This window comes from Cyprinus carpio, chromosome B23, assembly GCF_018340385.1.
Source record: "Cyprinus carpio isolate SPL01 chromosome B23, ASM1834038v1, whole genome shotgun sequence".
Lineage (NCBI taxonomy): Eukaryota > Metazoa > Chordata > Actinopteri > Cypriniformes > Cyprinidae > Cyprinus > Cyprinus carpio.
In genome coordinates, this window is record NC_056619.1 from 2849458 (window position 1) to 2864064 (window position 14607).

Sequence of the window (14607 nt, forward strand, 5' to 3'; positions counted from 1 at the left end):
TCACCAAACTTTGATGAAATAGTTGGTCACACTTTAGTTTGTAGACCAGTTCTCACTGTTAATTAACTATTAACTGTGACCTTTGCCTCAGTAAACTCCTAATTTGCTGCTTATTAATAGTAAGTAAGGTATTGCTGTATTAGGGTTAGGGGATCTCAAATATGGTCATGCAGAATAAGACATTAATATGTGCTTTAATAAACTGCCAAAATGTTAGTAATATGCATGCTAATAAGCAACTAGTTAATAGTAAGAATTGGTCCCTTAAGTTTAAAGTTGGCTTTAAAATGCATGATATTGTGAATGATTCATCCATACATATGTTAGTTTTTTTAAATGTCATGACTGGATCTTCAGGGGGCAGGCAACAGTCTTCTCTAAACATACCCCGCAACATTAAACCCAGCCTTCTACAACAAACTGCAAGCTCGCATTCATTTTTTGAATGCAGCATCCCCATCTCAACATCCAGCCAGCAACAGATACATAGAACCAATCATCCACCCAACATCTAATCATTTTCAAAAATCCATTACACTCGAATGTACGCCACATTATGAAAAATGATGTTCTGCTACTTCTGCATCACTGCATCATTAAACATGATAAAAACTACTCAGCAGAGACCTCACCATCACATATTTTTAGAGTGCATTCAAAATGAAACTCAGTGCAACTGAAAAGAGTTATAGCAGAGATCATACATGCACTGTATTTTCCAGTGAGCTCCTCGTGAAGAACGGCATGAGCACAGAGTGAGCTCCTCATGTCCTCCAGGCACTGGAACACACAGCCTCTGCTGTCTCCGCAGCCTTCACTCCTGCATCTCCGCTCCTGTCTGGACCTGCTCTCAGTGTATCATTGCACAAAGCCATGAAATAATTTGAGATGATACTGCCAGTTTAAATGACTAAAGCATGCCATCACACTCATTATGACATCAATCTTTCCTCCGACTCACATGTGCATTTACTTCTAAAAAGAGAGAGAGCGAGAATCTAAAACATTCAGTTTATAGCGAAAACTGACAAACACGGATTGTCTATAAAAATGCATTATGCATTTTACATTGATTTGTGAATGAGTTGTTATAGCATGACTAATACTTCAAATCATCAGTAATGATGATGAGTATACTTTGAAATGATTGATCATCTACAAATGTATCCTGTAATGCACAAATGGAATGTGCAGGATTTTCTAATGGAACTCCACAATCATAATTTGGAACCATTCCCACAGGATTTCATTAAAAAAGAATCCTCTAAAATTAGACCAAGAATCAAATAACATCCTACTGAAGGGACATGTTAGGGACATCCTACTGACATTTTATTTCTAGAACTGCAGTTTTTCAGAGTTGTGTTGAAAGACAGGGATCTTCACTTCACTTCCAAACCAGCTGAGTTTTACTTAATTGAGTTGGTCATTAACATTGTTTAGTTTGTCACAATATAATATCCCCAAAATAAAGTATTGGTAAAACACACTTCTAAATAATATTTACCAACAGGTCATTTTTAAATAGAGCTCATACATGCAAATAAAAACCATCTAATGATCTTATGATTCAAAAACATCGATGTTTATTTATTTAAATCAGATATTTTTTAATCATGGTATCTTTCAAATCATGCTATACAAACAGCAATCATTTGCATAGTGATTTTTTTCCACCCTATTGTATCTGAACCATATGTATGAAATGTTTTTTTCTGAGTTTTACAGCATTCATTGTTGAAGGACATACTATAGAAATAAGTAGTGCTCCTATATGACGCTGAAGATGAATGTGACTGTTAATATCTATGAATCTGAAGACCTCACTGAGGTTGTTCAAGATTGGAGCTAAAATGTATACCAGTCAGATCCAGAGTTAAAGAGGCCTGCCTTAGGGTCTTATTTGAGTCCATACGGATCTTTTTATTTGATCCCCATTAGCAATGCAGTATACAGGGCAAATTTAAAACAACCTTTGATTATTTTCTTTGATGTTCACAGTAGAAATTATTTAACGGTTATTATTTGCCATAGTAGCTCTAAGTGAAATCAGTGCTACCAAATGTAATTTTAGCTTGAGTCAGTTTTGTGAGACAAAAAGTCAAACAAGACAGTCCATTTTTTCCTGTATATTAAAGCACTGTTGACACAGTAAACATGTCTTTAATTCAACAACAGTGATCTGGACTAAGACGTGGTGCTGTTGTCACAACACTGTTGATCTGCACATGTGGTCATTAAGCCAGAGGACATGAAAGACATAGAGCAGCTTCAAAGAGGAAGATTCGTCACCATTAGCCAGCACTAATACACCAGCCTGGAGATCAGCAGTCATTTGCCTCATAAAGATATCTAAAAGATATGGAGAACAGATCGGCCTGTATACACTGTAAAAAGTGGAGATTTGCAGCTCTTCTGCTGCATCAGACCTTTAATAAAAGACTTTGGATAGTGTAACCATAGTGAAAAATAAATATACATAAATGTATCTGAAATACATTTATTTCATGCTAAGTATACTACAAATATATTTACGTATGTGCTTAATAAAAATATCATGAATTGTACTTTTACTATACTAAACTGGTAGCCTGTACTTAAAGTCTGTTAAATTGGAACTAATTTTGCACTTAAAGCACTTTAATTGTGCAGAAATAGTGCTGAAGTCCAGCTAAAGATATACTGAAGTAAATCTGATTGTGATAAAGTTGAACTATTGCAAGTACACTTCAGGTAAACTTATCTTGCATTTAAAGACCGATATTATTGAAAGATCATACAATCCTCATCAATAGTGACATTAAAACACATTTAGGCTTAATATTAAGAAATGTGCACAAGTAGTACACCAAATATAGTTTAATTATAATGTTTATATCAGTTAGTAAATATGTTAATAGATTTGAACTATACTTAGTATGAAAGAAATGCATTTTAAATATATGACTTTTTTATTAGGGAACCGTATGTAGCAGGTCGATTTAGTCATATTAGATCATATTTCTGACTTGAATAAAACCAGTTATATTTCATTTAGATGCTTTTACATGAAGCACATTTTAGGTCATGCAACATTTTTTCACAGTGTACTCAATCAAATATGAACAAATATGGAAACTTTGTCTGCTTTATGCAATAAGCAGCATGGATTTCTTAAAGTAAAATGAGGTTTGTGTCAGGAATTCACACCCAAAGAGAAAATGGGATAGCTCCTGAATAAATCTCATCGCATTGAGGTGTGCAGCAATCATTTCTCAGATAACATTAAAGGTGGAGGGACCACCATACCCCACACCCAACCACACAGCCAAAGATGAAAAGTATCATATGGGACTCTACGATTATACGATGATCTTCAAAGGCACTTGTTGCTTAAGTTCACTCCCAAATCCATCTCCCCATATCTCAAACAGTGTTGCGAAATACACACCTAAAGGGGAAGCTTTCTTCTTTCTCAACAACCTGAGAGCTGTGACTTTACAAGTCTAATCGAAGCGTCTAGTAATGTTCCCTGTGGGGTTTCTGAAGCTTTGAACCTTTTGGAAAGGTTACAGGCAAAGAGAATCTGTCAAAAACAACATTTCATATCCCATGAAAAAACGTATTCTATAATACAGAGGACGCAGAAGTGTTGGTGAACTATTCTTCAGAAGAATGATTTCCTTCAGAAGTCAAAGGCACACGTATCCTACAGATTCACCAAGCACATGTATGGAGAAGACTGCTCCTCTAGGTGCATGTGCATGTCTCAACCAGATGAAAAACAAACGTATGACTGATGGAACTATGTGTTGGGTGATTTATAGACAGGCAGCGGGTGCAAAACACACGTTTCTTCCCCTTCTTCACTACATGCAATTACCGCTTTTATTATTATCTTTGGTCTACTGATAGTTTGTGTTTTTTACCCTCAATTTGAGTGAAAAATGGTCCGATCAACATTTGCTGTTCATTATAATCAGAAAGGACTACATAAAGCGAGATCAAGCACTGTGGAAAAGCATATATCTGTTGAAAGTTCAGCTCTGACATCTGTCCCTGTGCTCCGATGATCGGAGAATGTATCAATCTCACAGAACGCTCTAGAATATGTGGCCTATTAAAAACAAAACAACGTCTCAAACCCATGTCTGCATGTGTCAGCATCCTTTTGTTATTAAACCAAACTGAATCAACATGAACTGACTTCAACAGCTCACTTTAAATCTGTCGACTTTAAAAATCAAACGATTACTATTGTCCTCTTTTTAGATATATTTCTTATCTTTCCGTGTGTTAATGTTTTCGAGAAAGCTATCTGAATGCTACCATGTGCATGGCGATCTGTAGGACATTTTGCAGCAGGCATTGCAGTTGTTTAGCAACTAGTGGCAAAGGTCTGAATGAAAGAAATGTCAAAGTCATCAATCACCTGACAGCTCCAGCTCCGCCCACTTGAGCAAGTCATCACCATAACACTCCCTGCGCTCATCAATTACATGCGGAGCTGGAATCACTGTCCAGCACAGAGCATTTGTGATCATTGCTGTTGTGTGATGTTTATTCAGCCTGAGTTTATCACACAAGAGGTTCACTAACACTGCTAACAGAAACAACATGTTCTGAAGGAACTGTGAGCGGTGCTTTACATGATTTGTGTTTGCTAAAGCAGGTGTTGAGTGATGCTTACTCGCCCAATTCAAAGACAACACTCCACCGTCCTGTCTGTAATGTGCTGGTCTCTAGATATACTCTAGACATTTTTTGCCCTTTTTTAGTGCCTAGCATCACTTTGTTCAGACCACTAAACCTAAGTAAGAGCACTAGTAACAGTGTTGGTTTCCACTAGCAACAACATAACCATGTTTGCACGAGATCTAAATTTGATTTTAATAATTAACATCCACATTCCAACTTTGTCACCTACAAATTAAAATTACTGCATAATGCAAACGGAATGCAATGGCTGTTCAGAAATGACAAAGCATAAATAAAACATTCATATAAAAATATTCTTTTACAAAATATACTCTCTAACCAATATTTTACATTTTCAGTGTAAATTCTACATCTGGATTCATCACTATACCAGTTACAAAAAGCTTGTGGTCAGTAGTTTCGTAATATTACAGCGAATGTGATTATTCCAGACTAGCAGCATACAGGAAATATCTCATAGGAAAAAAAATATTGCTTCTTGTCTTGTAAACTAAAAAAGCTATACTTTCAGAAGATATAAATCTCAGTGTATTCATGAACAGAGATGCAGATCCACTATTTCTTTCCAGTGTCTCATTAATAACAGTTAACAACATTGCTTTTAATAAATAAATAAAATCAGTTGTTTGGAAGAATTTAACAACAGAGCACAGCAGCGATCAGCAACCTTGGCTCCAGAAGTACTTTTCCCATTTATTTTCTCTGTAGGAATTTACTTAAAAAATAAAATAAAAAATCTTAAATAAGGCAATTATTACTAACCAGTTTCAAGATGAATCATTACAAACTTTCCCAGGAGAGAAAAAATAGTGCACTTCCATAATGTACTTAAAGTGCTCTATTTTGACACACTAATTTGGTACTTAATTAACACACTAAAAATGATTTTTAGTACTTCTTAAGATAATCTTAAGAACATCTATTGGTACACTAGTGGTATATAGATACTTTTTTTATCTTTTTGTACACTTTTTTTTTCACCTGGGTTGATTTGAAGCAAAAGGTTATAAGAAAGTCCTCTCCTGTACTTCTGGAACCCTGCTGTTTTGCTCTTTTTGTCAATGTCTCTGTACGTTTCGCTGCATGCCTGCAAGACGTCTGTGTCTCAGTAGCTCCTCTGGTGAAATCAAGGTGCAGGCTGTTGTTATGGGTTTTACAGAGAGCCTTATTTTAATCCAGACAGCGTCAGGATTTATCGCAGAAAGCAAGGAAAGCTGTGTGGCATCAAAGGTACAGTCATTTACACGTTTAGTTCCACGTTCCTTCCCACGCAATTCTTTCTCCAGAGTAAAGCTTTGACAATCTTGACGATTTTCCATTAAAGTGAGTCTGAAGTATGGTCTTGTGCAAAAGCATCGCTCATTTGCATGTGTGCACCACTGTCCTCTCGCTGCAAGTGTTGCATTTGACGTAGCAGCACCAGAAGAACTTGCAGTTGCACTGCCAGACGCGTGAATACTGGTGTGTGTTGTATCCGCGGCCGCAGCACATCAGGTCGCAGCCGTTGGGATGGTGCACCAGCGTCTTATTGCACACCCGGCCCTGAGTGCCCACGCTGCCGGTCACCGGGTCCTCCTCGCAGTAGCTGGGCGATTTCTCAATGTACACCAGATCCGTGTCCATGGGCTTGCGGTACGAGAAGGGCTTTTTGATCTTGAGGAAAGTGGGCCGCTTGTGGCGCGTGGCTTTGACCGGCTCCACGTGGACGGCGTGGCTGTATTTGTCTTTGAGGATGTAGCCGAGCTCGCGAAACTTGGGGAGGGTCATCCAGCAGGTTCTGGTGGTGCAGGATCCAGACACACCGTGACACTTACACTCCAGCCGCATGTTCCTCTCCAGGACCTGAGACCAGCACAGCAGCAAGAATATGAGAAATCAGTGCTTTCATCAGTCAAATGTCTCATCACTGACAATGAACACAGCACATGTTGTAAACAGCATTGGGAAAGTTAATTAACTTATAATTAACTACATGTACTTTCTATATGGTTAGGGTTACTTGCATTTAATTATGCATCACTTATTGTTATTATAACAGTAAGTACAGGTAATGTGTAACAAGCACACCTTAAAATAAAGTGTTACCGAAGGTTACTTTGGAAATGTAATATGTTACAGATTTGAATTTAATAATTAGTGTAACTATATATCAATTACTTTATTAAAGTAGTGTAACTGATTACATTTGATTACTTTTTTGTAACTTTTCTAAATTTCAATTTCAATTTTTTTCTTCTAAATATTCAGATATAACCCCCTTTGTAATCATTAACATTTTCATAAGTAACAGTATTTTTTTCTCAGTAACTGTAACAGATTGCAGTTACATTTATTAGTTACATGTCCCCAACACTGTCTGTAAACACACTCTTATCTGGTAGTGTTTTGATTATTTTTTACCACTTTTACCGTGTAGTTGCTAGGGTTAAGCAAGAAAAACTGCATGAAGTGTCCAACATTCAAGACTTTTTATGCTGTGTGTTTTCTGGATGGTTGTGAGTGTTAGATTGCTGCTAAACCAGTCTCTGGTTTTCTGGTCTCTAGAAATGGCTTGGGTTCTTTCTTTAATGTCTAAATATTTTATTACCATTTTATTGATTAAAAAAGTATAGACTAATATCCTTTCATGCCAATAGCACATGGCAAGTTACTTTGTTTAATATTTAATGTTACTTGTTTCTTGTTTCAATATCACACAATGTTATTTTCCACCAATCAAAATGGCCTGGCGGCGTATCGTACATCCGCTCAGCGACTCACACCAGGACCTTCTGAGATGGCACCGTGAGCCAGCGTCATCTCATTAGCTGGGAGGGGAACGTTCAGACAGAGCACTCTTTTAGTTTGCTCAAGACCAAACCTGCAGCTACAGTGATCTTGTAAGGCTAGTCAGTTCACTAAGAGGCAGTTTAGCTGCTCAGATAAGACGGTACAAACGGCGTGGGGACTGAGGAGGAGAGTTGGTGCCATGAATCAGCTCTCTGTGACCAAACGTGCAACAAGCCAGACATAAGATGGAAGCTTCTTTACCCCTCATTAAACTCGACTGGGAGAGCAAGAGTGATTATTCTGCTCTCTGTTTGGCTCTTACTTCACACATGCACTAGTTAAAAGAACAGCTCAACTTAAAATGATCAAATGAAACTTCTGTCAAATTGTATTAGACCGCTTTGACGTTATTGGTGTTTGCTCATGAGACTTTCAAGAAGCTTCAGAAGATGACTGCTTCTGTGGAGTTTTTCCTTTTGGAGAACCATTTACTTTAACTTGATCGTGACAACAGATACGAGGGCTTGTTGTTTTATTTTAATAAACAAAATTGCAAAACAAGCTACCCCTGGTGATAAAAAGGATAGTTTTTTTATATATAGTTAGTTAAACTTAAGTGTATATGGTTAAAAGGTGTACTGACAAGCATTTGTAGTAAACTTAAAAATATTTTAATGTCATTTTTATTGAAACTTCCATGTCTTGTATTGTAAATTTATTTTAGCAGATTTAAAATATATTAACCTTAAATATAATAGTGAATAACAAACTAGAGATAAAATGATACTCAAGTAGCCTACTTTCCATGCTTTAGTATGTTAGTCAAAACATCAAAATAAGTGTACTTTGTTAAAGCATGAGAAAAATGTATTCAGTGATAATTAAAGTAAAACTGTTAATAAAAAAAAATATTACAAAGCAGACTTTTTAACAAGTGCACTTAAGCATGTTAAGAAAAACAGTCATGAAAGTGTAAAGCTAAAATAAACTGATTGCAACCACTTCCCACAAAAAATGTCATAAATTCAATGAATAATTTTTTTCAGTGTCCAAGTACACATTCAGCGCACTTCTTTTTCCCAAAGGACCGCATCCCTTATTCCACATCAAAGACAACAAATGTATACGCAGAAAAAAAGCAGGCGAAAGTGAAAAAGCCTTTTAGGATCTTTGGCGGTTTGAGCACTGAAAGTTGAGACAAAAACACAGCATCAAAGAATAAACGTCTCCATCAAAGCTAGCGATAGGGGATACTGGTGTAAGCCAATGTCTATTAAACTGAGCAGAAAATGGGAGTGGATTTGCACAGAGCTCATCTGATTTGTAATCAAACTCTAGCACTTATTCTGCTCTTACCTCTAAAAGCTTCCTATTCTTGCTGTGCCAGTCCAGTCTTGGCTTCGGTGCCGGATTGTTGCCGGCTGCAAACCGCAGTGCCATAGTTACAGAATCCCTCGCTGTACTTGACTTTCACTTGATCCGTTCAGTGTAACCAAAACATCACTTCACTGACAGATGATACCTCTTTAAGGAGCAGTTCACCCAAAAATGAAAATTTGGTCATTTATTCACCCACATGCTAATTTTCAGACTGAACATGACGAGGCATGGCCAAACGTCACGTGTCTCAAAGCTGAACATGACACACCGAGCTCGAATATGCATAAACAGCGAGATCTGAACTGCAGCGGATGGGAAGATTTCACTGAATAACAACTTAAGGGCCAGACTAAGGCAAATTACTGTTAGCCACAATCCCATAAAAGCAGAGATGGGACTGGAAAGTTCTGCGGCTGATCTACTGACAGAGTCCAAATTAAAGACACGGATCATTTTCATAACAACCAGCACAAGCTACCAAGAGCTGTGCAAATTAGTGTAGAGTTGCAAATAAGCAGAGCCAATGGTAATCAGGTGTGTGTGTAATCTACTAACAACACAGGCAAAAAATGGGTTAAGATATGCTTTTTGTGTGGTAAATAATGGCACAAATTAAACTGACTACCACAAACCTTCTCAGTACCTTCCTGCCATAAATTTTGCGCCTGACAGGGACACTCCTAAATGCATAATAGACCAATTCAGAGCAGACGTCACAGTTACATCACTTGCGGCTGTGTGCATAGTGGAGGCAGAAAAACACTGATAACAAGTGGAGGGAAACGGGTAAAATCCATCGAATAAGAGAAAAAAAATTATTATTGCGCCTTTGGATGTCAGAACTGGAATGCAAATCATTAATATAGAATACATTCATCAACGACGCCATTTGGACAGAATATGGACAAAACCTGCTATGACTACTCTACTTCTAAAACATAAATTTGATTTAAACAATAGTTCTACATAATATTATTCACACACGCTGTTAATAGAAGACGTTTTGTATTAGACCTACGGTTACAGCAGTTTTTTTTCCTTATCACAATAGTGAGATATAATCTTGGAATTACGAGAATAAAGCCATAATTTTGAAATATAAACTCAAATGTACCTTTTTTTATTCTTTAATTCCATGGCTCCCATACACTGCTACTTGAAAACTGTCATTTTCTGCCACCAGGTAGGCTCTGCCCACAAAAAATGTCATTACTGTCTATAATGACGTCTATAAGCCGCAATAAGGTCAGCTGTAAAAATAACTGTCCCTGCATCTCAATGTGCACACTATATCCATCCTAAATAGTATGTGGATTTTCAAAGTGTGGATCTGTGCAAATTCTAACGGATAATATTGCCCACAACCCATTGCACTTTGGCAAAGGATTCATTTCAGAACTACAAACATGAATAAAAAGTGTTTAAAAACTACAAACATGGCAGATGTTTGCGACTGATTAAGTAATTAGGTTTCTAACAATTTTCCACCACTGTATGTCCCAAAGCTTGCCTACTTTGGGACATACACACTCAAATGTATGTCGTTTTTCTTCACCAAAACTGTTTCTCCATGAGATCGGGTTGAGTCAACTGTTCCTTCAAAGGAAGCCATCGAAACTGAATAATGACTGACAGTTTTTATTTACAAGAAACATACAAAGCCAAGCCTTTGCTTGTATAATCAAATACATACCTTTCGTCCTACTTCGTTGTTATGCAGATTCATAAGCGTCCTGGCGCTGTGTTTGATCTCTCTAGCGTCCATAAAGACTTTGGAGAAGCCCAGGCCGTAGTGGATGTCTGCCGAGCAGCCGCCCCATTTCCAGCCGTCGGCGTGACCGTGGAAGCCCTGCTTGTCTTTGTCACAGCTGCAGTCACTCAGGTTTCCCTGCGTACAGGCGGCTGTGATGGCATGAGCCACTCCGGCTGCCATGATGGCGTACGTGAACGCAGCCTCTTTACTGCCTGTGAACACAGACTTTATAACATCATATCACTGTATAGCACAACAATCACAGCTTTTTTTTACAGATAAGCATTGAATGTCTAGCAACTTTTCATGCCCAAAAATCAAACACTTCAACTAAAGCATCAAATATCCACAAAAATGTAAAACAAAATGTTTTTAAAAACAAAAAAACTAAAAAAACTACAAAAAAAAAAAAAAATAAATTACATTAAATCAATGAACTGCTGACTTGCAGCTCTTCAGATTCATGTCCAAATCTCTTAGACCACTATAGTGCATATATCTGTAAAATAGTTATGTGCAGACAATTACAACAAGTGTGTACTTTTTACAAATGAATCTTTGTATTTTGAATGTTTTACAGACAGAGAATATTAATTACATTAAATTAGGCAAAAAAGACCTCGGTGAACAAGTGATGCTCTATGAATGAACTCGAAAGTAAAAAACTAATGATCTACTTCATGTTGTCAAGAAACAGATGAACTCCTGAACACATGAACTTCCTGAGGTTATCACTTATTCCTTCTCCATAAATCACTGACAAACACGGCTGTATTTGCATAATCGGCAGATGGATAACAATTAACCCAAACTGTAAATTAGAGCTGTCGTCCATGATAACACTACAGACAAACGGATATTCAAAAATGGGATTTCGCTCATGTTGTGTTGAGACTGTCTGTTCTTTTTCCTTCAAAATTTTGAACATCATGGATTATTTCAACTTGAACCATTATAACACTTTACAATAAGTTTCCATTTAACATTAACATTACTAAATCAGCAAACATGAACTAACAACGAAAAACACACACATAACAAATCCAAATAAGTTGCAAAAGCACACTATGTGAACATTCATTGTTTTTATTCATGTTCTATATCTGAGCTTTCACAGAGCCCCCACAAAAAAATAATGTAAAAATAATGTAAAAATGTAAAATAACAATTTTATCTGGTACTATTGAAGCTAGGTAAGTTGTTTTTGCAAACTGATTACAAACATAAGATTATTAAAAGTGAGGATGTATTAGTCTGTGTGTGCTACTAGAAGTATCTGTTTATTGTGCTTTTGAGTCATTTGAAGTGTCTCTCAGACACTAAGCATAATATTAGGAGCATATATCACTTGTATTTCCCCCCCCCCCCCCCCAGATTTTTTCTCTACTGACTTCACTCAGAGCTTAGACCTCATGAACTTTTATAAACTGATACAGCAGCTGTGCCTTATTTTTAAGCAGTTTGGATTGGCAAAGTAAAAGTCCATTTGTCTCAGGTGACATCTTATCATGCTCTGTAACTTACACCTGTGGAAAAACTCTTCAGGCTGCAAATACCAACCCAAACACCGATGCATGCACACACAAAAAAAAAAAAAAGAAAAAAAAAAGTTACTACCAAATTCAGAAGAAGGCTTTCAGTCAGATGGGGTGCTGTACTCTTTAAATCACTGACCTCAAGTAACTACATAAAATAAAACATTAAAAAAAAACTTCTGATCTTCAAGGAAATATACAGCAATTCCTGATGGTTCTCCAATGAAAATGCATACCAATAGCACGATTTTCTGTTTCTGTTTGGCATGCTTTTATACCCAGAAATTGACATTGGCGTGCATATGATACGCACTTGTTTGGCGTGCATATAAAACGCAATTGTCGCGTCCATATTCGCGTCCACACGAAGCTTTGGCGTATATATAATACACCTACCCCACAACCCGAATCCTAACCATTGCTTATCATATGCACGCCAAAGTCGATTTCTTGCGTATAAATAGCACGCCACATAGAAACAGAACTCGTGCTATTGATACATGCACTTTCATGAGATCGGGTACGAGGCTCTGAACAACCTGTACATTTATTTGAGCTTCTTCTGATATTGCCATCTTTAATGACTGGACTCTGAGATGCTATGGAGCACACGCTCATGTATCTCATCTGCCAGACATTTCAGGCATGTGGCGCGGAAATCTCAACTGGAACAGGTCGATCTTTATAACGTAGCCTTATGAACTGGGACTAGTGAAGAAGGTAACTGTTTTACCCAAAATTAAACACACTGTATAATCCGTAACCAGATTGGTAAACACCCCTATACTCTTATACTAGATTCACCCAAATGCTGTTTTAGACACACGAGAGGAGATTTCCAACATACCCACTTTCAGCTCTTTTCCGAAGACGGTCCTCTCCCCGAGCGCGGAGCAGTTCCAGCGGCCGTGCTTGAACTGGAACTGGCACTCGTTGATGCCCATCTGCGCGCCCTGTCCGATCACGATGAGCGCGTCCGGCCGGCTCTGACAGATGATGCGCTGCCTGGGCGCCAGTCCCGGGATCTTGTTGCAGATGATGCTCGCTCCCAGCGCCAGCACGGTGGAGAATCGCCTGAAGTTGATCAGAGAAGAACGTCTTCTTCATATTTAACACTGGTTGCTAATCAAACACATGTGTGACCCTGGAGCACGAAAGCAGTCATACGTAGCGCGGGGATATCTGTGACAATAGCCAACAACACATCGTCGGCTATGGGTCAAAATTGTCGATTTTTCTTTTATGCCAAAAATCTTAAGTAAAGAACATGTTAAATGGATATTAATAAGGATATTAAGTAAGGAACATGTTCCATGAGGATATTTTGTAAATTTCCTAACGTAAATATACCAAAACTTATTTTTTCGATTAGGAATAGGCTATGCATTGTTAAGAACTTAATTTAGACAACTTTTGAGGCGATTTTCTATGAGCTATATATATATTGCACCCTCTATCTCAGGCAATTATTGTCCTAACAAACCATACATCAATGGAAAGCTTATTTATTCAGCTTTCAGGTTTTGTATAAATCTCAATTTCAAAAAACTGACCCTTATGACTGGTAATGATTGGTTCTGTGGTCCAGAGTCACATATTGGATAAAGAGATCATTTCCGAAGGCTTCCACTGGCTGGAGTTTCCAAAGATTCCCGCGAAGTGCGCAGCAGACCCTTTAATGTCTTTGGAAAGCATCATTACTTTAAAAACAAAAAATGCTTTTGCCTCCCGCTGAATAAAAGCAATTTCGATGGCAGTTTACTTAAAGACTTATGAATAAGGCATTATTAAGGGTTATTAATGCATTATAATTATTCATAATGTGCGCTGTAAATCATTATATCTTGTTGTAAATATTTATAAAATGCATAGTGTAACCATGAACTGATAAGTGTTATAATGTATTAACTATGGTTACAACTAACTATTCATGAGAATGCATTATAAGGCGCATTACAAGGGAAAACTACTTTCATAATGCATTATAGCCTACATAAAGGCTTTACGTGAAGTGTTACCAAAACTTTTACTTTGTCGCACTATTGTTGCAAAATATATTGATGAAAAAAATAAAAATAACTTCTGTTACAACTGGAAAAGTAGACAAAGGCTATACAGAGCAGTATAAAAAGTTCGTCTAATGCAGAATAGACAACATTATCATAACGACATGATATGATATACTGTGCAATACATTTCCCCAATCAGCTCACCCCATTTTCAAGTAGATTATTCCGAGACAAAGGAACATGTGAAATATCCAGCGTCGTGTTCTTCTGCTCATGATGGTCCTGTCTCGTTTCGCTCAAAGGTAACGAGAAACTGAGCTTTCAGGTTGAATAGTCGGTCTATCAGCAATCAAATAAGGTCCGTTTGAAATAGCCTGGATTTCCAACAAGGACACTTTTGGCCGCACATGTAGCTCCACCGTCAAGGTGTCTGCAGCTCGTGCTGAGCGCGCATAGCGGCACA

At 37.5% G+C, this 14607-nt stretch overlaps 1 protein-coding gene across 1 annotated transcript; it reads right to left on the reverse strand.

Annotated features, from left to right (window-relative positions):
• Nucleotides 1-2935: 2935 nt before the first annotated feature.
• On the reverse strand, nt 2936-14607 carry LOC109083447 (protein Wnt-7a-like). Its single transcript, XM_042750850.1, has 4 exons — nt 14349-14607; nt 12983-13209; nt 10541-10812; nt 2936-6540 (listed from the first exon to the last, which is right to left on the reverse strand). Exons 1-4 carry the CDS (start codon nt 14417-14419, stop codon nt 6058-6060), a joined length of 1053 nt encoding a protein of 350 aa, XP_042606784.1. The 5' UTR covers nt 14420-14607; the 3' UTR covers nt 2936-6057.

Coding starts and splice junctions, on each gene's coding strand:
- LOC109083447 (XM_042750850.1), bottom strand. CDS start 14,419: ATGAGCAGAAGAACACGACGCTGGATATTTCACATGTTCCTTTGTCTC. Junction 10,813..12,982: donor CGGAAAAGAGCTGAAAGTGG/GTATGTTGGAAA, acceptor CTGTGTTCACAG/GCAGTAAAGAGGCTGCGTTC. Junction 6,541..10,540: donor ACAACGAAGTAGGACGAAAG/GTATGTATTTGA, acceptor TGCTGGTCTCAG/GTCCTGGAGAGGAACATGCG.